Source organism: Rhamphochromis longiceps, linkage group LG22 (genome assembly GCF_057381845.1).
Source record: "Rhamphochromis longiceps isolate RC_006_pf linkage group LG22, R_longiceps_female_GT1.1, whole genome shotgun sequence".
Lineage (NCBI taxonomy): Eukaryota > Metazoa > Chordata > Actinopteri > Cichliformes > Cichlidae > Rhamphochromis > Rhamphochromis longiceps.
The window spans coordinates 7,529,299-7,556,686 of NC_140577.1; the positions used below are offsets into that span (position 1 = coordinate 7,529,299).

General features: G+C 39.1%; 2 protein-coding genes across 3 annotated transcripts; both read right to left on the reverse strand.

Annotated features, from left to right (window-relative positions):
* Positions 1–389: 389 nt before the first annotated feature.
* Positions 390–4,458, reverse strand: LOC146643296 (uncharacterized). The gene is made up of 2 exons (XM_085396975.1): positions 4,217–4,458; positions 390–933 (listed from the first exon to the last, which is right to left on the reverse strand). The coding sequence occupies exons 1-2, from the start codon at positions 4,456–4,458 to the stop codon at positions 390–392; spliced, it is 786 nt and encodes a 261-aa protein (XP_085253101.1).
* Positions 4,459–6,953: 2,495 nt separating this feature from the next.
* sfpq (splicing factor proline/glutamine-rich) lies at positions 6,954–25,574 on the reverse strand. Of its 2 annotated transcripts, XR_014909450.1 has the most exons (12): positions 24,683–25,574; positions 23,903–24,094; positions 23,512–23,813; positions 23,282–23,377; positions 22,563–22,759; positions 22,368–22,452; positions 22,152–22,263; positions 22,017–22,065; positions 20,917–21,020; positions 7,492–7,540; positions 7,162–7,281; positions 6,954–7,051 (listed from the first exon to the last, which is right to left on the reverse strand). XR_014909450.1 is itself a non-coding variant. In XM_085397123.1 (10 exons), the coding sequence occupies exons 1-10, from the start codon at positions 25,448–25,450 to the stop codon at positions 17,670–17,672; spliced, it is 2,016 nt and encodes a 671-aa protein (XP_085253249.1). In that variant the 5' UTR covers positions 25,451–25,574; the 3' UTR covers positions 11,321–17,669. The 2 variants fall into 2 exon arrangements, 1 of the variants encoding a protein (XP_085253249.1); XM_085397123.1 differs by lacking the exons at positions 6,954–7,051; positions 7,162–7,281; positions 7,492–7,540 and adding an exon at positions 11,321–17,780.
* Between the last annotated feature and the right edge of the window lie 1,814 nt (positions 25,575–27,388).

Below are 27,388 nucleotides of genomic sequence, written 5' to 3' on the forward strand. Positions count from 1 at the left end.
GTTTTTTTTTCTATGCTATCTTGTAAAATAAGAAGAAATGAAGAGTGTAAAAAATGTAAACATGACCAAACCTATGCTGACATTAAATCATAGAAACCTAGTTTATCTACAACTTCGTCATGCTCAGTCATGTCCAGCGCTAATGTACAGTTCAGTCTGAAGGTGTCGGAGGTCAGACCTCTCTGTCCGGTTCTTCCAAATAACAAAGGGAAAAACTGGGCACTCTTCATGTGTTATTACTATGTTGAAACCTGGACAATCTATAGATCATCCAAACAAGGTAATCTGACCTAAATCCTAAAAGCCACAGACCTTTAAATTTAAAAAAAAAGAACTGATAATAATGCAGACAGGGCTGCCCTTGGACTACAATGGAGGAATCATTCATGTCATGTGTGGGGTGTATTTGTTTTTGGTGCTTCTTGCTGGAGCTTCAGAGAGGTTATCTTGCTGTCGAGCTCATCCATGAAGCCTTCGTCCACAGACTCCCTGTCTGCCTCCTCTCCTTCGGCCTCGCTGGGTAGAAATACGTGAATCTGTGTGCGAGCCGGACCAGCAGCCGGGCGCTGACTGCAGGTCAGAAGGCAAGGCTTCCCAACCACAGACAAAGGCTCTTCCTTATACTGGGAAGCTGAAGGCCGGAAGTCACCGTGCAGCATGTCTGAGCTCAGAGCAAGGTTGTGTGAGTGGCGTCTCACTGGTCTTGGCCTCGAGCTCGGCTGGATGGCGTGAGAGAGGTGAATAAAGGTCGGTCGACTGCAGCTCGAGACCTCCTGGTGGGGCTGGCTGGTCTTATAGGGGAACACGGAGGATGACTTGCTGAATGAAGGACGCGGTGGTGGTCGTTTCTGTAAAACACTGGGGCGACGGTTCAGAGAGAGTTCCTCGAACAGGAGGTTCTCATTTGTGGTGAAGAGGGATGGTTCACTGAAACTGGGGAACCAGACGGAGAGAAAAAAGGAAATAATTTTCAGTAATGCATATTACTAACAAGAGTAACAGTCTTCAGCCATGTTAGTGGCCCTGTGAGGGTATATTAAAAAATCAGTGACAAAGTGAGACGGGCACAAAATTACGAATAAAATAATAAAACAGAGACATTAGAAACTGTTTTTAATAGGTGTGCCAATAAATCCTAAAGCCTGAACCATGAAATAATTACAGAAAAATTCAAATTTATTCTATTTTTAAAAACATTAATTCGCATATATGACTTTTAATTGATATCATATTTGCTGTATCTGGCTTTTCTTTTAAATTATTGCTTAAAAATGTACTTTGCTATTTTTTTTCAAGGTTTTTTGAGGGAAAGAAATCACACTAATGATGTAGAAGTCTCAAAAATTCACAAAAACTGTATGTATCAAATATACACTAGGAGGGAATGGCTAAAGTTCAACAGGAGAGATTTGAGAGATTTAGGAGCAAGTTTAGCAGCATTCATTACACAGGCAAAAAGATTTTACGTCTTATAGCCATTACAGCATAAACCCCTGGTTAGTGAATAGCCCCAAATCACAACAACAGTCACCTTAACGCACTTTATACTGTAAGGTACAGACTCTACAATTATACAGAAAACCCTCAACAATCAGACAACCCCTTTTTACAGGAAGAAACTTCCAGCAGAACCAGGCTCACTGATTAAGCTTGAGGATCATCTATTCAACTCATAATGGGAATCATAATTTACAAACCCCACAAAGCAGAATAAAATGATTTGCAAACCTCATAAACCCTGATTTTATTCACAATAGATTCACAATACTTAACACAGAAACTGAGACCATACATTCACCAGAAAAGGGTTTATTGGTGCCATAAATCCAATGAGCAGGTGAGTCATTTTTTGCACTTTTTGCTAAAGGGGGTGAGACCCCCTGCTGGCACGGCAAAGAAAGTGCAGGTTTCTCACAAGCTGCTTTTTCCCTTTATTTATAGTCTATATACGGACAAAACAGTGATCTCCTTACCAAAAAGAAACAAAGTCTGTATAAGTATTGATTTTCTGGGGACAATAGACTTTGTATACAGTTTGCAGCAGACATGCAAGCAAGAAAGACTTACAATGAAACAAAAACAGAAACACAATTTTAATAAGATACTAATAAAAAACAACAGGCCTGTAAAAAAAATAAAAATCAAAGAAGAAGAAATTAAATAAAAGGAAAATAAAACAAAGCATCACATAGTCAGATTTAGTGTGTAAAGCTACAGTTTTATCACCACTTTAATGTGTTGGTGTACTAATTTCACTCAGATCAAAGTGCTGCACTGACCAACTCACTCTTTTACTTCTATTAAGGATCCTCATTACTCTACTGCTTCATTTATACACAGTAAGATGTATTTTTTCTCAGAGGGATTCAACACACACACACACACACACACACACACACACACACACACACACACACACACACACACACACACACACACACACACACACACACACACACACACCAGAACTTCCTCTTCATTTACTTGGTGGTTATTCAAAACCTGCTCTGCTTGGGTAAGCAGATGCCATCAAATACTCTGCTGGACAGTGAGGGAGGTGTGTTTAAGAGCCTGAAGTGTGTGTTTGTGTCTCACTCAGGTTTCGCCCTCCTCTGAGCGAAACACCACTGGGTGCTGCATCAGGCGGTAGATCGGTTTCCACGCCTGAGATTTATGGCACACTGGGCTGCGGCCCACATGAAGCCATCAAACTGGGTCGCTTCTGAGAGGAAACAATTCCGGTGTAATTCCAGTCAAGCATCCACTCCACGCTTTAACAGGCACTTTAGCTAAAGTGAATAGTGGAGATGACACACACGGTGGGATTAATCACTTTCAAAGCCACAGCTGCATGATTGGTACTGAAGGTCAGTGAGTTACCAGGACATCCTGGTATCATTTACATGACGGCTTTAGTGTTTATGTTATTAATACACCTGATGTTCCTTTTCCATAGGATTTCACCTGACTGATGGATAATAATATAACTCTGAGTATATAATGTAAATAACCGAAGCCTTCATTCTCAACCCGGGGTCCACATCTTTAGTACCACATACCATTTGTATCTTTAGATGCTGGGTATATATAAGAATCCATACATAGAAAACACATAAACCTCACAGATCCTACATTTACAGCTCCATTAGACCAGTCTTGCAGGACTCACAGTTAAAATGATCGTTATTTATCGTACACTGGGTCTCGGTGAAAACCCAAATCTCTCCTTTTTGAGATCCTTTGCTTTTCTTCTCAAACAGAAGGTTCGAACAGCAGGTGGGTAAAGCTTCTCACAGCCAGAGCTGTCCGCTTGTGATGACTACATTAGTTATATCCCTTCTCACCGACATCACAGAGAGCCAAGAGCAGGAAAAAAAAGAGTGCAACTGAGTGTTCAGAGCAGCCTGAAGCCCGAGCTTTAGGCTCACAGGGTTTCCAGCTGACCACTGAGCTTCACGTGTGCAGAAAAAATCGTCTGGACGTGTACTTGCTTCTATCTGTTCATCGGTACAGGATGCCAACATGCAGGACCTACAGTCTGAAAAACTAATTTGTGATCTTTTAAATAATTGACTTATTTTTTTAAAGTGGCTTTTTTTGTATATTTATTTTCTATTTATTACATTTAGCATTATTGTTGTGGGACTTCTGCTGACTGTACAACAAAAATAAAGACATGCTTGATTGTACTACATATACCGACCTCATTATTTGGATATTTTCAATATGATCATCCACCACTTTAGCAGTATGCATATAATATGTGTAACAGAAAATCAGGAAAGTATAATCAGTCACTTATAATGTCAGGTAATGCTGATAACACAAATTTCAGCCAGAATTTATTTAAACAGCTCAATCTAGAAAACAACAAAGAACAACATGTTTAAGACTTCATGTTGATTTTATTCTTTTCATTCATGAGGAAAAATGTGCAATACTGCAGGCGTCACTGACACGAAACTAAAGAGAGGCTGAGATCAGAATAACTGGATACAAAATAACCGAATGACATCATTCCTCCTCCGAAAACATGATGCACACAAAAGAGATATGTAACAATCTAATTCATGTATTAATTAGTATATAGTTTTATTAATTATATGAATTAATCTCCACATTATTGTCATTTTATATTGTTTGGACTTTGACCTGTCAGAATGCATCAAGAAAGTTAAGTTATTTCTACTTCTCCTTTTGTTTCTTTACTTCTTACCTGAGACGAGCCATGCTGCTTCGCCCGCGGGGGCCTTTGGCTCCAGGTACGAGCGAGGGCAGCTTCAGGGGGGTTTTAGCTGCCCTGTTTCCCACCGCTGAAGGTGGAGGGAGGATGGAGCCGGTGAGCAGGTAGGTCTGGACCAAAGCTCCACTCCTCTGGGCGCCTCTCTGCCGCCACGATCCGCCGGCGTCCAAACCCAGGACAGCTGTCGGGGGAGCAGCTCCAGCAGTGCCGCTCATTTATCTGTGGGTGTGTTACGCCTGCAGGAGAATACACCTGAAAATATGCTCTCTAAACTAATGTAGACACTGATTTCTGCTGCAACACATGAAGACTAGTGAAAGTGATAGCATGGTCACGAGGTGGATGGCAGATGTGGCTTCACCTAAAGACCTGGATCTATAGCCTGCCTGTCTACAGGCTGCGGGGGGTGGATGAGGAGGACATTGTACCACTTCTATCTGTGGGCAGCGGACCGCATCAATGATGCAGGGCCATTAATGATGCATGAATGGAGCCGGCCAGGTGGACACTACCAATTCTCCCTCGCTCCTTTTCCCTCTTCACCAGGTCGGCTTACAGTCGAGGGAGCAGGTGGTAGGTGAGGAAGTGTCCAGGAAACGTTCATGTGAGAGAATAAACCGGGACCCTGGTTCGGTGGTGATCCCAAACAGGAAGCTCTTTTTGCAGAAATATATTTGTGAAACCTGTTACTTGTTCTCTATGAAGGTTTGTTAATATTTGTTCTCTTAGATTTGAAGCATGTATCCAAGAGAGAAAGTCCACGTTAATATTTTTTTTGGAAACAATATCATGTCTGTCTGAGCGTTATCCAAAAACTTTAACTCAGTGGTTCTTAACCTTGTTTGAGGTACCGAACCCCACCAGCTTCATATGCGCATTCACTGAACCCCTCTTTAGTGAAAAATAAAATGTGATTTTTTTACTGGTACAGTTAAAGTTTAACTCCTTCTGAGAAAACAGTTCTCCTTCACTGGCTGTTTATTTGGCTTTGTATGTCTGGTATATTTAATTAAACTTTAAGCTTCAGTAGCACAACAGCAATCTGACAGCTTACATTTCTTAGATGTTTTCATACAGAAAGCATGAGCTGCTTAGAAAATAAGCTGTGATGTAAATGAATAAACCCAAGTGAATATACAGTTAACTGGCATCATTTAATCATTGTTTACTTCATCTCACGATTTCAGCATCACAACATTTTCTGCTTTTAAGTTATTTCAGTAACTTTTATTCATTTTAATGGTTTCGAAATTTTAAAAAATGTACTCATTTATTTTTGATAACATGTGAGGTCACCAAATATATTGGACTGTAATTTTAGCAACTTCACGATTTATTTTTTTCATGTTTGTTTAACACAGTGAATTTATGCTGCAGTAGTTACGTTAAAATTTAAGTAAATCTTTAATATTTGAGACGCCGCTATCTGTTGTGTGTTGTCCTGATGCTTAAGATCACAAACCGCTGATTTGCTTGTTATTATTATAACAAAAATCTAAATCGATCAATATAAACTTGAACACTTTCTCCCTAAGACAAATTACAGAATTATGTAACATGCATTTCACAAGCTTAGTTGCGAGACAAAAGGCGAGTTATTCACTGCTCACATTATCACAGCCCCATCGTGTAGGTTAAATACTGTGCCAATAGCCCCTCACATGACCACTGATTCCAGCTTTAGGCCCAGCAGAGTCAGCAGCACCGGTCCTGTTTTTAATGGAAATGCATGGAAGCGGTCCTAGACTGGGCAACAGTAGCACGGTGGTGGGAAACGGGCATTACAAATCACACTCATGGGTCCATTTCTGAAAATTGACAACCATTGGCGAAAGTAAAAAAAAATAAAAATAAAAAAAGTCTTTCAGCACCAAACCGCACTGACATAATGCCGCATAGCAAACTAAACTTTCAGCCGCAGGGTAAAAGAGGACAGCATGTTTTTGATCTTGTGGGGGGATTAAATCACACTGGATCATGTCATTGTTTGGTTTTGAGTTTCATTCACACCGGTTTGCCTGAAGCTTTTTGAAAGACATATTTTAACCCTCCATAGATGCTCTGGCAGGTTGAGCTCGGGTGACTCACTTTAGCACTAATTTAAGTCAAGTTTTCACTTTGTGTTTTTGGCCTTTAGGAGCCTGTTTTTGTGCCAGGGTGGAGCTCAGGTCAGACAACAACGATCCGACACATATTCAGATTGTGCCTTCAGACTGCTCCGGATCATCTTGCTGCTTCTCGGCTGGACCTGCTCCAAGACTGACAGCCAATACTTGAGATGCAAGTGTGGGCCAGCAGCGGAAACATTGCACCTTTAGCCTTAATTGTAATTGGACTGGACTCCTATCAGAGTGCTTCACAGCTGAGGCACTGAATCCAACAATGAGTGATTGCAGGTTTTTCCTGGCTCTGAATCAACCTCTGGGACCTGTCTACCAAAGTAAACATCACTAGTTTACAGTTTTCTGCCATTTCCAAGCATTCAATGAGTAACGTGTACTGTAACACTTGATTAAATTAACCCTAATGACTTTAATGAACTACACTACAGTGCTGGTGGTTTTCCTTTTACAGAGCACCAAACCTCAATTTAAACAGAAAAACTGTTTGACATCTCATTTAATGCAATTTAAATTTAGTGTAACGCTTAAATGAAACTAACTTAGACAAAACAGGTAATCAGGTGAAAAGTAAGACATGGAAACAAAACTCAGGTTTATATCTTTTATTATTAAGAGAAAACAGCGCATCTCTCCTCTGGACTGCAGACTGCCCTCTGCTGGATGAGTTCTGGTACTGCTCCGCCACCTGAGAAACAGTAATGAGTTATTAGACTTAAGTGCTGCAAATAAGATATTTCACAGTGTGTTTCTATTCAAATGTTTAAAAAGAAAAAACAAAAAAAACTGTGCACGCACATTTCACATCCATGTTTTGAAGGACGAACTGCACATGAGCCAGCCTGGAGGTCATCCTGGCGTCCTGTTACAGCGAGCTTCCTCCAGCTTTGACATTTTACAAGACAATCTTCATTTTCCCTACAACACAGAAACAAAAAAATACATCAGTGATGTTTGACTTGTGTCATGTGACAAAGTAACTCAGGAGTTTTGTCATAGCAGCCTCACAACCAACAAAATACCAAACACTCAAAGGTAAGTTTCTAAATAAGATGCATTACAGTGCTGCAGATGATATTTTACATGTTTGGAAGTTAAGCAGACACACTGCATTTGTCCAACACTTACGGTGGTAAATCCGTAAAGATCCTCAGCCTCCCTCTAATGGTCGAGGATCCTGCAGCAAGAGACAGACAATGAGAGCCTGACAGTGGACTGATCACCAGGTTTACTCAAACACTACTCACTGTGGTTGCAATGCATAAACACAAAAGTGAGAGCCTGTGTGTGTAGGTATGTAGGTGTGTGTAGGTGTATGTGTTGTATGTGCTGTATGTCATGTGACAGATGTTTAAAATAAAATGAGTTGGTTCTAACATAAATTAGAAGAAAATCGTGTGTGAGGGTAAGTAAAATGTGTGAATGAATGAAGTGTGTGCACGTGTATGCATGTGTTTGTTACTGAAGGGCATCTCAGCACCCAGAACATGAATAATTTATTAGAAACTGCAGAGAGGACAGACAAATTCATGACAACGTTCGAATCCGTTGCAATCCTTGAGAGGTAGGTAGGTCCATCTGTTACAAAGCCATGTGAAGCTAGACTTTCATACTGACACATCAGGTGTTTTACTGCAAAGGTACCCCAAACTGGAGCTACACCATAAACCTAGCACTGACGAAGCCGTGGTCGTTTTCAGTGTCAGTCTTTCGGACTCTGGGCAGGGCCCTTTCTGAAGAGGCCATTACAGGACTGAAGGGTAGTTCTGGCATCACACTCCAACAGGATATAAGGAAGGATTGTAGTCAATCAGGACTCAGAGCATGGTTAGAAAATGGATCACAGTGCAGAGATGAAATCATCACAGCCGCCATTGGCTGAACACAGTCTAGCCACAGCTCGAGAGACTCAAGGGCAGCAGAGCCCTACAGAGATGAGAGATCTAAATACAAGCAACATACGAAACTGCCACAGTCTTCTTGTGTACATTTATTCAAATGGCTGGCTGGTCAGTGCATGATATGCCATTCATGAGTCACAGGAAGGAATGAGGAATAAGAGGTACTGAGAGAAGAAAGGAAAAGGTCCATTTGAAGCTGATCACTGGACACACTCTTTAAAACGATTGTCCAAATTTTCTCCGACAAACCACGCAACCATCAGTTTGTTCCTAAAAACAGTGTTTGAGAATACAGATTGTATATATACACACACACACAGTGGACTGAGCATCGTTTTTAAATGTGAAGCTAATATGGGAGTGAATTAAATCTGCTTTGTTTCTAATGGCCAGCAGGGGGCAACTCCCGATTACAAAAGCCAGACTAAATGAAGTCAAGAAAACGATACTGCACCTAATTTTATGACCTCAGCAAATAATTTCCTTGTGAGTTTGAAGTACATTAGGCAAAGAAGAATATGGTGATGTACCCTAAGGTTTTGAGTGTGTGAATGTTTTTTTTTAATTTAAATATAGATTAACCCATATCTTGTGTTAAGTGCACCCTTCACCTAAAAGTGTCTTTATTCAGCAACCAGATACAATAAAAGACACCCAGGAGTGTGATGTTCAGCTCAGCTTTCACCCTGCTGGTACTTTTTAAAATATTGTTTGCAAAAGGTAGAATGACGATTAATTTCACAGTGAATACAGACATGCGTTACTAACCTATCTACAGTTAGCATCATGCCCTTTCAAAAGCTAAAATGGTTATGTGTCATTTCATGGCTCAAATTCCCAGCTTCAAAACAACAGTTTTCTCACTAGTTTTACACCGAATTCATTCCACAGATGAGAAGCAGCAAACTGTCTTGATGCAACTAAAATCAGATTGACAACAAACACTACGTAACTTCAAGCCCAAATGCTCTACATGATGAAATGGTACAGTATAAACTTTCATGCTCGTTCTGTTTAAAACAGATTACTGAAACATGAGTGGTCCTTTGTAAAAACAGTGCACATTTGTGTTTCTATTTGCTCCACATACACAAGTCTGACCAGTTATTTATGCACAAAATTGTAAAAGTATTGTTATATATTTTTAAGAAAAAGAACCACCAACTTAGAAAGGTTGGGGACCCAAAAAGTATGTGACATCTTAAATATAGCACTTTCACAGATAAAAATCAAAGCGCTTCACAATAAACCCTGAAATATACATATAATAATAATAATATGAAACAATGAAAACACTTTAACAGCTTGTTTGTATAAAAATGTCTTCAGCTGCTTTTAAAAGAGTCAGTGGAGTTTGTACAGCGTAAAGACAGTGGAAGAGAATTCCACAACCCAGTGCCTGAAAAGCCCGATCCCCACGTGTTTTGAACCCAATACATGGGACCAACAGTAACCTCTGACCTGAAGTGACCGGTAGGAAGCATGATGTTTCAATAGGTCAGAGATATACTGGGGAGCTTCACCATGTAGAGCTGTTCAGTTAAAACTAAAATTTTAAAATGAAACCTAAAATTTACTGGCAATCAATGAAGAGAAGCCAAAACCCAAGGGATGTGTGACCACTTATTAGTGCCAGTTAAGTCTTGCCACAGCATTCTGTACAGTCACTTCAACACTTCAAAAACCCAACCCAGTACCAATACAATCGGTATGTCATTTCAGACAGGCAGAGAGGGCGAGGGAGTAGTGCTGATAGAGGGTTCAAAGATAAAAGTGCTGCTTACACAGTGTGAAAGTACTTTTCATGACTGATTTTAACTGCATTGCGATTGACTGAGGATGTGCTGATGAAAGGCCACTGGGTGTTTAACAGTACTATTACTTTATCAAAGCAGGAATAGATTAACTGCAATCAGAAAGCACTCAAAACAAAAAACAAAGTTATGGCCAAAGCAGAACAGTTTCTCATAGTATTTTGCCTCTGGTAGAGCTGGGCTTTGGTTGTCCCCCCACCCCCAGTTTGTTGCTGCAAACACCCTGCCTTTTTCCAAACTAATCACTTTCAAATATAGGTTTTCGAGAAAAGGAAACAAAATGCAAAACATCGTGTACGGTTGTAGACAAGACTTCTGCTTTTTCCACTTAGGAGCTTAAATGTACCAGGCAATACTTTAAAAAAAAAAAAAAAAGCAGAATACCTTTCATTTCAGTGCTGTGTTCCATATATTTGAATCCACACAAACACTTGTTTTCATGCACACATACAGAGGAGCCAAAGTACTACAACCACACACACACACTCCACAGGCTACAGCAAATCTATTGCCAAGAAGTATGAAGAGAGATCTGCACTGTGATGCCATTCTTTGAAAGTGTGATGCCAGAAGCCCTGAAGACATCACTGTGAGCAGTGACGTGGAATAAGAAGACAGAAGAGTTAAGTCATGGGACAACTGTGCATCTTGCATTATAAACATGGATGGGACACTTACCTTACTTGTTCAGCTGATCTGTGTAAGCATACCTCTGGCTGCAGTGCAAACAAGTCCAGGCTTTACTGTCCACTGACATCTGCAGAACTACTCATCGTCAATGTAACCCAACTGCAGAGAAGAGCCTCTACTGTGGACTGGGGCAGCTTGTCTTTGACAAGCTGGCTGACAGCAGCTAATGCACCTCTTTTACCCAAAGACATGAAACACGCACAACCAGACAGGCAAAACAAGCCGCTGCCTCTTCAACCGTAAGACAGCATCGAACATCCTGCCTCACTCAGGTCTGTGAGCTTGATCGGTCTGCTGGTGTAGCTCTTACTATTATGGTAATTCAGACAGAACTGATGAGATTATGTGCTGGAGTAAAAAGTTGTTACATAAAACTTGAGTCACAATGTAAAGTGTGGGGAGTGGAGATGTAACAGTCAGTGTGGTATGTTTTTGGTAGAGGCAACAAAAGACTAACAAAAGTCAAAATTATCCTATGAGCAGCCTCTTTTTTTTTTTTTTAAATTAAAAGTTGGCCATAATTCTTACTTTGACAAAAGAAACTAAATTGAAAATAAAGAGAAATACTTTCCCATATTTGGGGAATGATTTCATCATAAAAAGGTTTAAACACTAGCAATAATTTAAAAAAAAAAAAAAAAAAAAAAAAAAAAAAACTCCTGAAAAGAGGACAACAGAACTGTCAGAATAGGTATTGTTTGTTGTGAGCACTCATGTTTCAGTTAAATATAATGTTTAAATATAAAATATGTTGTGTGAGTTAGCACAGAGTTCTGGCTGAGCTTTCAAGAATACTCCTACCAGAGTTTATGGCCAATGCATACCTGGTGTACAGCAAACATGTTCTGGAAAAGAAAATGACTTTCTGCTCCTTAACAGGTTAGGCAGAATCACATTATGAGAGTGTATTTAGAAATCCTAATGGTGTGACTGCCAATGCCATCAGAAAAAACAAAAAACAAAACCTCTTTCTACTGAACCAAGAAAAAGACCTTGGATTGGATTGCACTGAAGAAATACAATAAAAGTTTCTAAAGATGTTAAAAGCTGAGCTCAGTGAGCTGTGAGACACGAGAACTACATGTAGTCGAAGCGTAACTAGTACACTGAGTTTTTTTGATTTTAGTCCAACTGGAAAAATGAGTTAAACATGAGGTTAGAGGCTGTGAGCTACTTGCCCCTAGAAAGTTGTCACTAGAGTAATACTTAAATGGTTCTGGATTCAGCTCACTGTCTAACAGATGACATTAATTTTTATTTATTAAGCAAAAAAAAAAAAACTAATCAAAAAAAAAAACTAATCATGTAGCAGTAAAAGTAAGATTGTATGTGGATATCACTGGTACGGGCAGTCTTTTTCCTCCTACAGAGAAACATATACATGTTAGCACTTAACGTCACACACGTACCGTTACACCCCTAGAAGGCAACAGGTCATTTTTCTCACCATGAACCTTAATTAGTTGCTATATTGTTCACACCTGTGCTGTGTGATCATTAGACAATTGTTAAAGCTGTTAAGAGTGACTGTCAAAAAGTTTGATTTCCATTTATGAAGAGTCTGCTTACTGCAATGTTTCACTTGCCTGTGGCTGCGACTTCACTTGAATGTCAAAGCTTTCCATTGTCACCACAATTCCAGTCAAATACATCTATAAAGAGGCATCGATTTCAGACCTCAGATGTTGAGTAAATGTGTTCCTCTTTCGTTTTTATAATTCCACTGCCAAACTTGTCCATTTTTACAACGTGTAATCCATGTATTTGTGTAATGTAACTTGCTTTGGTTTGATAGCGCTGTATAAGCAAGCATGACAACTATTTTTACTTGAATACATTAAAACATGTAGGCAATATCAAACTCAGTCTCTTAATCTTTTAAAGAGGAACTAGAACAAATTCCGTTATTTCTTTCATATATAAAAATGTAACAAATTCACATGCTCTTCTTAAAACTTAAATTTTAGAATTTATAAGAGTCAAATGCTTCAAACTGTCCTCAATACATTTTACAGAATACTTTCTACTTCTGTCACATTTTAGTTGTTATCTGGAATCTATCATCTGTGACCAGTACAACTAAGAACCTCAAAGTCCTTCCAAAGGTGGCAAATAAGGATAAAGAAAAATCTGAGGACTCTTAAACAAACCTTAAAGGCAGAAGACCTAGCTTGAAGACAGAGTGAATTGCATGGCTGCAAAAACAGTCAGTATAATATGCACAAGACAAAGTGGAACACAAAAATGTGGAGTGGGTAACCGGGCCCCTTGAAGAATGTCAAGGGTTTATTTTCATGTCAAAATAGCAGAAAGGGATTTTTTCTGCATTAAAATATAGCAACTGTAAACATACAATAGACATAAATATAAGAATTTTCCTTAAAACGGTGTACTTGTGCGAGAGCAATAGCCAAATATATAAATTCCCAAATATTCTAACCTACAGTCCAAGCTATAGAGCCACTATTATCTGATCACTCTGGTCCTTTAGAGTGACACAGTTTCATTTACAAAACCGCTCCAACAGAAGCTACAGACTCTCAATGTCTTGGCTTGGCAACTTCCTTTTCATAGTCCAACACCTTAACAGATGGTCAAACCTGTTAAAGAAAAACAAGTTGTACACAACACAGACAACGTTACAAAGTTCAAAATGCACACTATGTTATTAAGTAAAAGAACTATATTTAAGCCAGTAAAATGTAATTCAATCTAAAAGCAGTGATGCATTTCTAAATGTTTTACCTAAAAGGAATTTGATGTATAAAGGGCATATTTTAAAGGTACCTACATACCTTTGATTGCAGATCTAAACTGTTTCCTAAATGTTGGAGATTATTTGACTTCCAACATCCTTTTTCAGTTAGTTATGTCACAACTACTCTGAGGAATGTTTATTTTAATCTGAAAATCCAGTCATCTGTGCATACTGTCAGAGAAAAATTCAGAGTGCATGCCACTGCGCTAAAAAGGAATCATTCGTCTAAAGAATGAGGAAAAGTTTGGCAAATACATCTGTACAAATAACTATTAGTTATAGGATTTGTTATTTTGCAATGAAAAACGCTCATCCAAAATTGACCATTTAATACGAGCGTATAAACCATGTAGACAGGCCTTCTCTTTGTAAAATATATTTTTAAAAAAGCTGGCATAACAATCCATCATTAAGATGTAGTGTTATGTGAAAATTATACTCAAAGCACTGATGTTGCAAAGAACAATTAGTGCCTTAAACCTATATCGTTATTCTTTTGAATATTTAGAAATAACCGACCAACACAAATTTAGTGTTGTGGACTTTGAAGGCATTAAATTCCAGTCCCACATCAGATCAGTGAGTTATGATTTTTCTGAATGCCATTAAGTGTATTTATAGATATTAATCTGCAATATATTAATTAAAATTTATTGCATTCCATTGTGAATTACTATTACTGAATTTTTGAAACTTTTTTCAAAATTAAATGAGAAAATATGCACTAAATATTTGAAGTACACAATATTGGATAAAATAAGAAGTTTTCTAATTCATCAGGAATGCTACAAGGATGGATTAGAATCACAATCCAGTTGACTTCCCAGGGGTTTGACTACCATATCACAATGACAAACATCTAATTAATGTACCTCATTAGACTACTCTCTTGGAAGGAAATCATGTACTGTATGTACAGGATTAAATAGGGATTATATCTCACTACTTTCACTAGTTTCAGATCCAGCGTTTGAGTTTCTTAGCTACAGCTTTTCCAAGTCCTCACTACCCAGCCACACTTCAGCCACAGTCCATTATCTTTAAAGCCGTCCATACCTGTTAAAGAAAACATGTACATAACACAAACACAAGTAACATTTGAGATAAACACTCCTTTATATCCTTCCCATTACTGAATGCATCCACACATCCAAATCTTCTGTTCTGTGGCCATTTCAGGTTTGTTTTGTGGGATTCTGGGATGCCACATGGTAGAAGACATTAAAGTTAAAATCCTTACCTTCATTGCATGTTTGATTATGTGAAGGACATTAACAGGTGCACTAAAAATATTTGATTCTTGATGTCTTATGTAATCCATGTTTAAATGGAGGACATTTTCTTCTACATGAAGAAAAAACAGAAAAAGCTACAATGATCAGCTAGTTGCTGTGCGAGGTCAGCAAGCTTCCACCAACTACAAAATTTTAACTAATGTTGAATGAAAAATACTTTCAATGATTCACAGAATGTCAAAGTTAAAGCTAGTGGAATAGAACAGAGCCAAGTTAATACACGCAAAAAATAAAATCTGCTTAATAACAAAAGTTGAAATTATTAAAAGATCAAAATTACTTACATTCACTTTTCAGGCCATCTCTTACCAGACAACTCTGACAAAGGTTGTAAAGGTAGGCTTGTGAATGGAGGAAGGTGTCCGTTTAATTATGGCACTCAATTTTGGTTGGGCCATCCTTACATTATTACTGTTTGAGCAGTCCCACAATTAGAAAAAAAAAATAAAAATATTTGGACTTCTTGTCTCTTGATCTCGTGCTGTGTTCGGAGATAATGTGAATATCCTAATAGTACAGGATATTATTGCCATTATAATGGCAGGTGCCATTAAAGTCATTAATGCAGATACAGTTAAACATTTCTGCAGAGATTGAGAATGGGTTCTCCTGAATGTAACCCAATCTGTCATACAAGTCAGTCTGAGAAGGTAATAGTGATAAATTTACCACAAACAAGGCAGGTCCTCGGAAAAAAAACAGCACATGAGCCCTGTTGACAAAGTTGATACAATAGCCTTGGAGTCTCTAGTTTTAAATGAGATCGTAGTGCTGGTTTGTCAAAAGTTAACTGATACACAAGAACATATCAGTGAAACAGAAAAGATGCAAATCAGACTGTCGTTTAAGCCCACTGCACACATCCATGCGGTTTTGAAAACTAGGGCATCTTATGCGTTCTTACAAAGGGACTTATTGTCTTTGTGCTGCTCTAGCAAAATTAGAGCTTTATAACTGAAAATCATTTTCCAAAATCCAACAGTGACTCAGTCATTTATGACGTCACAGCCTGAAACGTCAGATCTCTGATGAACCACTGGTTGCTTGTTACTAGACTTTTAGAAATTCTAAGACTTGACATACGTATCCAAGTATGGATGTTCCAAGGCGTTTAAGTATAATATGGACATATCTGATGTCAAGATTTGCCACTGCACTTCCCCAAAGATACATTTTACACACAAACTTTTATAGACCTATAATATGCCTCAAGTCCGTCCATAACCATTATTGACTACATTTACATACAATTGTATTACTTCAACTGATGCAGAAACGTGGTGCTGTTTGAACTATTACCACTTAAGGTTAACCTAAACACCTTAAAGAACCTATAGGAGTCCAGAGTCACATCAGTGCACCCTTATGGAAACCTTCATAATTATCAAAATTAATCCTTTACATAACAATACAGAAACTGCTACAATTTCATCCCAATTTAACAACATCATCCATTTTTAAAGATGGTGGCATTTGCTTTGTGCATTTTTTATGACAGTTATCCTTCTGAAAGAATGCCTCACAAATGCTTGAAATGCTAGCAATAACAGAATGACCTGCATGTAAATGTAGTCAAATAACTCCAGCTTCCAAACATGCACACAAGGACACACACTTGAGTGGATTTTGCCTGTCTACGACAGACTGTGCGGTTTCAGCACTATGTTTCTGTAAGACCACTGTTAGTCACACAGTATTACACAGGTTTTCTTAAAGGTTCCATGTGTGATATTTCTTCTGTCCTGAGGCAAGACTGTAAAAGCAGAGTTACTCATTGAATGCAACATAACTCAGAAAAAGCCTCTCCTAAAAACCAAGAAAAAGCCTAAAAGTTCCCCTTTTTCAAAAAATAAAAGGAAACATACTTGTTTGAAAACAGGGTTATAATATCAGAGCCACCCTGCATTATTAAAAATAAATGAAGTTCTTTAAAACGCGACTGTGACCATTTTAATAACCAATTTATAAAAATGAATCTTAACTTTTTCTTAAAAAAAATAAAATAAAATAAAAAATTTTCCTGCAAATGCTATCGCTAATTTACAGGAAACGTAAAAATATTAAAATGTGTTAAATCTTATTTTAATTAAGTTTTCAATGATCTGGAGAACCCTGTTCAACATTGCTTCCCAGTCTAGAGTCTTTTTAAGTAGGTGGTAAATATATGATTATTCCTTTGATGAATAAGTATTTTTACAATATATTTCAATGTGGGAATTTGCTGATTAAAGCTATGTCGTACTTGCAGCTAATTTCTGTCATACCACGAGTTAATTCTTTTCAGACTGTGTACGAATCACTGAACTAAAGTGGACAGGACTTGAGAAAATAACACATAGAATCTTTAAGAGCTAACGTGGCAAAGGTAACCACATTATTCAACTTCCGCAAACAGCCCATTGCTGCTTTCTGAACGGACTACACGTTTCATTTTTAAGAATAAAAGGTTAAAGGTTTTTCCTGATTGAACCAATGTCTCTTTATTATAGTACATGCGTTGACTCCAAATGCATGGCACAAAACACAGCCATAGGAAGTTCAGAAAAAATGTTACAGTTATCACTTCACGACGACTCACAGAGCATAACACATCTTTAAAAAAAAAAAAAAAAAAAAAAAAAAAAAATTATACATGGTCAAAAAAGAACAACTGGATCAGCTAAGAGTAACTTCTCTTTTCAGACTAGAGACAAAGTAAAAAATGAAAATATTGACTTTCAATAACTGAGTAAATTGGCTAAAATGTTGTAACAATTTAAACTTAAATACAAGAAATTCGAATCAACATTTTTGTTTTTAGAGAAAAACTGTACAAATGGTGCTGCCGGAAGCATCAAAAGAGCAGCGTTTAAAAACGGGGTTTCTTAGCAGGACCATCAAACTCCTCGCGGACCCTGCCATACCCGGGGTTACCAGGACCCATTCCCCTCGCACCACCCGGAGTGAAGCGCTCATTGCGCTGTTGGGTGTCAATGTGCCAAGGAGGCAGACAGGAGGGTGGTAATAAGGTATGGGAAGGGTCAGTGCATAAGCACACAGTTCATGTCCATATGGAGATGTGTAAAAAAGGTATGGCACAGGTGTGATTTGTTTTATATTGCGAGTGGTTTACAAAAGAACCAGCAGGAGACACATCCGGAGAAACCGTTCGTTCCAATATGAAGGTCCACAGGTGCCACAGGTAACATACGGAAAAGGAAGAGAGGGTAATGCTTTCGTTAGTCAGTGCCTACCTAGTGTGGTCTCTTCTCCAGTGCATGCCAAGATTAGGCTGGGCATTAATGACAGCTGGCCGTATCTACTAGTTAATGGCAACAGATACATGCCTAAACTTCTGAGAGGCGGCATGAAAATAGGACGCTAAAAATATATTTCTAACATGAGGTTTAACCTCATATTTCTAGTCATTTGTTACAGCCAGAATTCAGATTTCCTTAGAAAATGTTGCATATACACACACAATTTGGTGGCATCATGACTAATATTGTAAACTGTATGACTTAGAGTGATCTTAAACATATCTATAAATCTGTTGCTCAGGTATCACAAAAGGGTATGGTAACTTTTAAACGGTCCCAAATGTGACTACAACGTATAGGATCTACCAGAAATGTGTGGTCTCTCAGACAGAAAGAGTATATTCGTAGTGCAAGACATTTTTCCAATAAGTAAGCAGTTCATTAATATTTACATCAATGCTAATTCAGACAACTTCTGTGAAACTAAAAGTGTCATTCTAGAAATTCAGCAGAATAGCTGAAATTGTCATTTGCAAAATGAGGCTAACAAAGAACAACTAAGGTAAGGAGAATAACGTGAGGTAGTCAGATTGCAGAATATAAATATTATCTTGAAGTGAATGAACCTTCTGCTCATTTTACTAAACTGAAATTCAGACTGTCAGGATCACTTCCAACAGGCTTAAAACTCAAACTTATGGTTTTTAAAAGACCATTCATTTGAACTATTCAAAAGCAAATTGTGCTCTAAATTTTAAAGAGGTAAATACTTTTCTAGACGAGTAATAAATGAAATACAGGTTCTTGTTTTCAAGTCAAAATTAAGATGTCTTTAAGCACGAAGAATTTCTTTTAGAACTCATTTTACAACTACGAGCAAAAAAGTATCAAGGTTATGAGCAAAAAAATTTTTGATCAAAGAATAAAGTCTGATAGAGTTTTAATTTCTGTGCTTTTTGTCGTTAATAACACAAATTAAGGAAATTTAAAGGAACAGTATCTTTCCCACCTCCCAAAAAAGAAACCGTCTTTTGCTGTTAACCAGAATCAGACAGCAATACAGCAAAAATAAAATAAAATAAAAAATTTGGCTCTCTGAGCACAAGCCAAGTGTTTAGTTCTATTGCAGAAGAGAAGCCAGTTGTTCATCTCCAAAACTAGGCAACTCACAAATGTAAGAAAGTTGAGATGGCCAGAGCACACTACAGGCCAGGGAAAAAATGCATACGTTTGACTTTGGGGTGAACTGTCCCCCCTTTAATTCCTACTACTGTGAGCTTCAGATGTTTTTTGGGGGGGGAAATAAACCAAACATATTCTAATATTACAGCTTAAGCAGAGCCCACTTTCCAGGTGTGCTGACTTGTTCTTAAAAAGTGGCTAACCAATTTCTGTTTAGGTAAAAGCCATTAGATTCCCAACTTCACATGCTCTAGTACTGACAGTCTTCATTTGATATGACCATTTCAACTATTTAGTGCAGGGTGGGTCATGTCATTTTTAAATGGCAGCTTTGCACCGTGTACCTACCCAAGTTAGGTGGGTTTGCTGCAAACAAAAGTGCATAACTTTATAAAAGTAAAATGAACTCCATGAAGCAAGCAATTCCTAAAGTGTATTTAAAATGCCTTAAAGCAGGTATGTCAAACTCATTTTATAGCACATAAAATTTGGGCCACATAACCCACTTACTCTTAATTCCGTCAGTCTAAGTTAGCTTAATTACACATGAACTACCCATTATAAAAAACAAATGTCAATAGGCCTCATGTTTGACACCCCTGCATTAAGATCTAAATTAATGGACTGTTATTAAGACTTTTTTTGGTAACAAGTCTTAATAATACAGAAACCCTATTTTAAAGTTCAAGCATTACTTTTTATTCAGGACTATAGAACCTTTTCATCCGTCAACTGTAATACAGAAACGAATGACTTCAGGTCTAAATTCTGCCAGAAACAAAAATCCCAGGCTCGGTCCAGTTTTCAGCGACATCATCTGAACAAAGTCACAAGGCTACGCCAGCCCCCATCAGTTAATCATGCTGTAATCTTCGTCAAACTCAAAGCTTTACACCGTCATCAGGCACTAAAAGTGTTACAAGGTTTCAAAGCTCAATTACAAAAAGAGATACTGATGAGAAGGTAAAGGTTGCTGGTCCAGAAGTTTTCCACCACACTTCAACGCCCCCCCCTCAAAAAATATAATTAAATACATTTAAGGGTGGAAAAAGGAAGCCTGTTCACACACAACTTCAGTTCTCCTGATAGACAAATGAGGCATGAAATTGGTAATAGAAAAAAAATGGAAAAATTTAAAAAAAATAAAAATAAATAAATAAATAATAATACTGGATACCAATGCTCTCCTCAGTCAAGAAAACGTGCCTGTCCAGCTCACATAAGACAGGGCTTGCAATAGCAGTCCACTACACAAACAGCATGATAGGAGTGAGCAGAGCCAGCAAAGTTTTTCTACAGCTGTTTGAAACACACTGAGATGATCATTTAGTGCAAGCTGACGGTTTTATAGCTTAAAAGCAGTAATGGCTTGTGGGACTATTAACTGAGGGGGCTCGGCTTGCTACTGAAAAAAAAAGGAAAACAAACAAACCCTATAAAAGCAGTGAGCATGTGTCACATTCAACAACCAGAAAGCCATCCAGTGATAGCTGAGAACACAAATCACTCATTCTGCCATCCTGCTTAGACAACTGGACATCGTGTTAACACGAAGAAAGGAAGAGAAAAAACAAAAAACAAAAAAATAAAAACATGGCTGGGAGTCTCCAACCAAAGGGAAAGCCAAACAAAACTATATTAACTACTGAAATTCCCACAAGTGGGATACATTACCATTTCGTTGCCCATCAGGCCTCCTGGTCCTCCCATTCCCTGCTGACTCTCAAACCCAAGCCCGCTCATAGAGAATTTCTGTGAGGATCCACCAAAGGACATATCTAAAGAGCAAACAGGAAAACATGTTAGGTATTCATACAGCACATGAATTAAAAATACCAATGCTACCCCCCTCAGCCTCCTACTACACACCCCTATTTATCCATTTCAAAAATTGTAGGTCTCCAACTTAGGATTGGACTCCATGCTGCCTGCCCATCTGCGTGACGACAATACCCCACCAGTCTTTTACGGCTGAGGAGTAAAAACTCAGACACATCCTGCTGATGGTAAAGCTGCCTCAACAGAATTTCAAGAGCTATAACACTCGCATAGATACTGGTCTGAATACTGATACTGATCTAATATTTGACTCAGCTATCAGCAGCTTTACAAGCTACAAGCTTTACAAGCTAACATAGCCAGCTGTCATTTAGTTGCTAGGGGGGAAATGTAATGTAACACGAATGAAGTTGACACCAAAGCAAGTACCAGTTTAGAAACGTTTAACACCTGCTACCCCCAACAGCTTCTATTTGCATGCTTGCAGAAGTTGTTTTTTTGTTTGTTTGTTTGTTTTTTAAATACACTACTGACAAGCCTACACATAGAGCACTGACGTTGTTTGTACATTTCCTACCAAATCTGGTCTAACAAAATCAAGTCTTCCCTTCCTGATATCTCCACATGTGCATTATTTTTACACAGACCTACTTTATGAGCTTCCTTCATACTTTACATTTAGATTTTATTGTTTTAGCTCTTTTTTATTTTACTTTTTCTTCTTATGGAATTGTTCTACCTTTGTGTCATTTTAAAATCATACTGGACTATTTTGTCCATTTTATTTCACTAAACTCTACGTCTACTTAAAAAAGAAGCTACTTTATTACAGAATGTTTAATACTTCAGTTACTGTAAAGGAATAGGCTGGAATTGTCTTTTTGCAACACTGTGCATTTCATCATCTAATGCCTAAAATGTTTTGGTCACCTTTATAGCCACTGTGGTGTCTGGATTTCTGTCATGATTTCTTAATTTAAACAAAAGACACTTACCACCCATGCCCAAAGCTCCACCAGGATGCATTCTCATTTCTCTGTCCCTCTGTAAAACAAAGAAATTAAGATTAATGTAGGCAGTAACTGGTTGTTGAACTGATGTTTTTGACGCCCAAGTTAAGTTTAACTAACATCCATAAAGCTGCCCATCCTGTAGTTCTCCTCACGCTGACGGCGCATCTGTTCTTCCAACTCTCTCTTCCGAAGCATCTCCTCCTCCTGTCTGCGTCGCTCTTCCTCTTGTCTGTTTAAAAATGCCAGATAATTAGTCAAATGTAGTCCATGTTTTAAGAGAACTCAACACCTGTTCCAAACAACAACCAGCTGCAATTTAATGACATAAAATACCTGAGCTGCATTTCCTTCCTCTTTTGCATCTCCTGATTGTGCATCTCCTCCATACGCCTCAGTTCTTCCTGTCGCCTCAACAGATCTGAATGAAAACACAACGCATTACATTTACAGTAGTAGGATAACCCACATCTAATGAGTGACATATATAACAAATTATGAGAATTGCAGGTCTTCCATATCTAAACTTGCCTTGACGGAGCAGATTGGCCTGGTGCTCATGGTAAGCATCCTCCATCTCGCTCTCGAGTTTCTCACGGGCCTCACGCATGTTCTTCTCCACCTGTTGTCTTTGCTGCTTTTCCATTTCATCAAGGGATTTCCAGCGCTTTGCATACTCAAATTCAAAAGTGCCTGGACGGGCAAAGCGAGGAGGCTCCTCACGCTCTCTAAAGACACAAAGACCATAACGTAGAGTACATTAGATTGACAGGAACATGTCAGCATTCACCTGAGTTACTAAAAATTGCATTGAAAGATCTTCTAAGATAAAATGAATGCAAAGTGAAACTTTAGTTTTACTACACCATACTTCCTCATTTCAATGATTCAATAGTCGCCAATTTTATACTATATGCAATGGTTTAGTTTTCTGTTGTTTGCCAATGTGGGATTTTACTCAGATTAACATCTGCAGAGCCTCAGAGAAGGTTGACCTTTAACAGCTGAATCCACCACCCCCACCTTCCCCATCCCACCATCTGCTACTCACAAATAAATGACCTAATGACCCGAAGAAAGTAATTTGCATAATAAAGACGATTGCGTCAAGAGACCAAAATGCACTTGCTTCAAGACCTACTCATAGTTCATTCCACTGGCTATTTTATGGTGGTGTTAGTATGATTAGGAAAAAGTAAGATTTCCCTGCCATCTGCATGATGTTGCACCAAGAACAAACCAGTACTCACGTTTTATATTTGGGGTTCTTCTGTGCCAACTTCTCTGGAAGACCATCTTCACTATCGTACTGCTCCAGAGGCTCGACAACAACAGGCCGAGGAGAACTGCAGAAGGTGAAATACAATTTTTTTTTAAAAAAAAAAAAAGAAAGAAAAAGAGCAAGGGCTTCAAGAACCTTTTACAAATATCTTCCAACCCAAATACCCCCCTTCTACTCAACTAATATAATTAGACTTACGTAGTGAGCAGAAAGACCCCCTCGTTGCACCTCTCTAAAGCCTTTCTGGCAGCAGGTCTGGAGGCAAATTCAACAATTCCTCTGCCCGTAGAGCGTCCACGATCATCTACAACCACGATGGCCCTCTCTACCATTCCGAACTGTGAGAAAGCTTCCTCTAGGAGTTCATTGGAAACAAATGGTGACAGATTCTTTATAGACAGCGCTGCAGAGTGTGTAGCAAATCGGACACGCAAGGGTCTGCCCTTCATCGGTGTGTCATCCAGCTCAGCTTTTGCTATCTCTGCAAGTGCCCGAGATTCCTAGATAAAAGAAAAATGTTATTTAAAAGAGTCCCTTTACTTATTACAGTAACAAAAACCTGTTTCAATTCAAGCGTGTGACCCCTTACCAGTCGGATGAAACCAAAGCCTTTCCCCTTGTTGATAAAGACCTCAGTGGGCTCCCCATATTTTGCAAACATCTTCCTGAAATCGTCCTCTGTGATGTCGTTGGGCAGGTTACCAACAAACAAGCGGCACCGCTGTGTGTAGGACTTCTCACCTGGCTTCAGCAACATGGACAGCGTCGCCTTGAACTCAGCCTAAGAAAAACAAGACCGAATTTTTTTTTTAAATTCGTATACATATATAGAAAACAGAAAAATATACAAATTATTTGACGCCCAATAGATCATCATTTTCAGATTAACTTTATGTTATGATTTGTGCTCGCGTCCGTATTTCGATCTCCGTTCGCCCATCCCCCTCACTCGCTTTGTGAAGTAAAAGAAAAAAATCCAACACGGAAAATAATATGAAATACCACTGTCGACAAACTAGTTCACCCAAAATTGTTCAGGTTAACAGATGAAACCCATCACTGAAAATATATTTTTCCTTTTAAACGCGTTAAAATAGAACTAATTTCTATACTTGAACAAGATGGCCGCTAGCTAAAAGCAATAACGTTGCAGGATGTATTCTTTTATGCACCGCGACTGCCCGCCGGAGCGAGCGCCCGACTGCTTCCCTAATAACTGTAAGGATAACACAAACAACTCCGCCCGACAGGGCTGTTTAAAGTGTCATATCGAGCACCACGCGGCTGGTTTGGCTAGTGTTAGCAGATAGCGACTGCCGACGCCACTTGGGCGTTTATAAAAATTAAGCTAAAACTAAATAAAGCAAACCTTAGATTGGCTCTCTTCTGACTGACTTGCGTCAGTGTTCATGGTCTCTCGTGACTGTTGACTGACTTTCATGGCCGGTGGCCCTGTATTTTGGCCTTGTTGAAGTCCTGGTCTCTGGCCTTGTTGAGGTCCTGGTTTCTGGCCCTGCTGGGGTCCCGGCTTCTGGCCCTGCTGGGGTCCCGGCTTCTGGCCCTGCTGGGGTCCCGGCTTCTGGCCCTGCTGGGGTCCCGGCTTCTGGCTTTGCTGAGGGCTTGGTTTCTGACCTTGCTGCGGCCCAGCTGCTTTCGGGCTTGGGTGTGGAGTCGGCTTCTGCTGCTGACCGTTAGCATTTGCCACGGGTGACTTCAGCTGCTGGTTCAGGTTCTTGTTTGCCTGGTTTGGCTGAGGGGAGGTCACGTTAGGTGTGGGTGGTGGTGACTGAACCTTCGGCTGGGGAGCAGGGGTTGTGGATTTCTGCTGCTCTTGTGCCGGTTTCTGATGCTGTTGCTGCTTAATCGGGCCTTCCATCGTAAGAGCCGGGCCTGGAGTCGGCGGAGGGATGATGGGTAGCGACTGATTCTGTTGCGGCTTCTGGGGAGTGTTCTGCGATCCTTGGTGTGGTGGTCTGTTGAAGTTGTGTCCCCTCCGATTTTGATTCTGGAAAGGATTATGCCGAAAATTTGGGTTTCCCATAAGCCCACCTCGCATGGGGCCGCCGGGCCCACTTCCTCTGCGCGGCTGGAAATGATTCATTCCAAAGCCGCCACGATTATTGTTGAATCGAGACATTGGTCCTAATATATAGGCAAAAATTATTTTTAAAATACCAAAAGAATTAAAGGTCTACTGCTCAACAACCACCTCCAAAGGCTGTTCGCAGGTTCTCAAAATGGCGACCAATAGTTAACGTATTTTCTTTCTTTCTCCAGTACGCAGACGTCTGGCTCCGCCCAGTCCCATTGATTGGTCCGTTGTACAGGAGGCGGAGTAAGAGTTTTTCGAAGGAGCCAGTCCTGAAATCACCAACTCTGCTCTCATATGTATGTAAAGAGGCGGCCATTGCTCGAATGAAAGAGCTGTTAATCATTGCTCAAAGAAATCTGAAACAATTCGTTGTCACATAGCTATCTGTTTGGTACTGTAGCCTGCACAGTGGAACAGCCCCACAGTGACTATTGCTGACTTTATGACCCAGATTATGCATAAGAAGGGTATCCTTTTTATATGCATTTTACTTTAAATTAAAGCACGTGAATACACTTTATATATCTGGCCCTTGATGTAATTTTCACTTCAATGTGTGGCTGCTAGTGGAACTGACGCACTCCTGCTCCAAATAAAGTCACGGAAACAATCAAACACGGATTAAACGGGTTAACAGTGAGCACTGTCCAATGAAAGTAAGAATACGTTTTTCCTCTACAGAGAAGAAGCTCATACAGTTACCAGCACCTCAGACTAAGCTTTCAGACCCATTTGAACAACAGCTGTTTGCAGGGGTTTGTGTTAATCAGTCCTAGCTTAAAAAACATTAGTGAGAAAACTATTGAGAAAAAAAATCCTGAAGGACTTGTTTAGAATTCAGTAGGTTGATTTTTAGATTTATTAGTAAACATATGGCATAAAGATTTAAAGAGAATTGAAGGTAACTCTTAACTGGGCGTTTATATCACACTGCATTGACACTGGGGTTTGCCTTAGTGGGAAATTATTTTGCTTTTAGCATTTCTCCAGCCCACGTAATAAAAACTATCACAAGAGAGAGACATGCCAGTTAACAAACCCTGAACTGAATTTTATGGGAGAGTTGTGCAACAGCAAACATGGTGGTAGAAGTAGAATGTCCAGGAAGAAAAAACACATGTTAAAACCTTACTAAAAAACTAAAAAGACCTCTGCTTAGTTATTCGATCACCTGAATGTTGAAATGTCTGTGGGCAAGACACTAAACCTCATGTTTCCCCTGATGTATCCAATGTGCCTGTTGATTAAAAGTGTTTAGGCATGAAAAAAGCACTTGAATAATGTGGGTGAGTGAGGCTTGTAGTTAGAGAGTGCTCAAATTAAAAAGAAAAGTGCCATAGAAGTACTGCACCACTTCAGTCCCTTGGCTATTAGATCACACATCTCTGGCAGATGTCATTTAGACAATTTATTTTATTGCCATTTGTCTATTCACCTCAATGTTTGTTGATCTGTAACTTGACATGTAACAGTGTTTGTAATGAATGTTTCAGGTTTGTAGGTTATGCAGGTTAGCTGCAAATGATTTTTTTCCTGGGATCAATAAAGTGAGCTGAATCTATACAAACTCACATGTGAATCCAGTGTTTACTATAAGCTACAGTCACCCAGTCTGAGTCATAAAGCACTTAATTTAGTGTCTTTAAGCTTCTTTCCATCACACATGGCTACCTCCTGAGGCACAGCCACCCTTAACCTAACTGCAAGGCATGTGAAGGAAAAGCCACTGACACGTGCTCCAAGTATGTGAGAACTCCTTCAAAACTGGCTTCAGTGGGCAAAGTTTTTCTTCAGAGCAAAAGGAGACACCTTTGACAGACTGACAAGACTTAAAACATCCTCAAAGACCAGCTTTTACCAAGGATCAAGGTGTAATTTCTCTCCATTTTTCACCATGATGGAGTAAAAAAACAAACTTTGTAACTAAGTGGCTGCAAAATCATCAAATTCAGATTTTGAATCCAAGGCTACATTCCTCACATG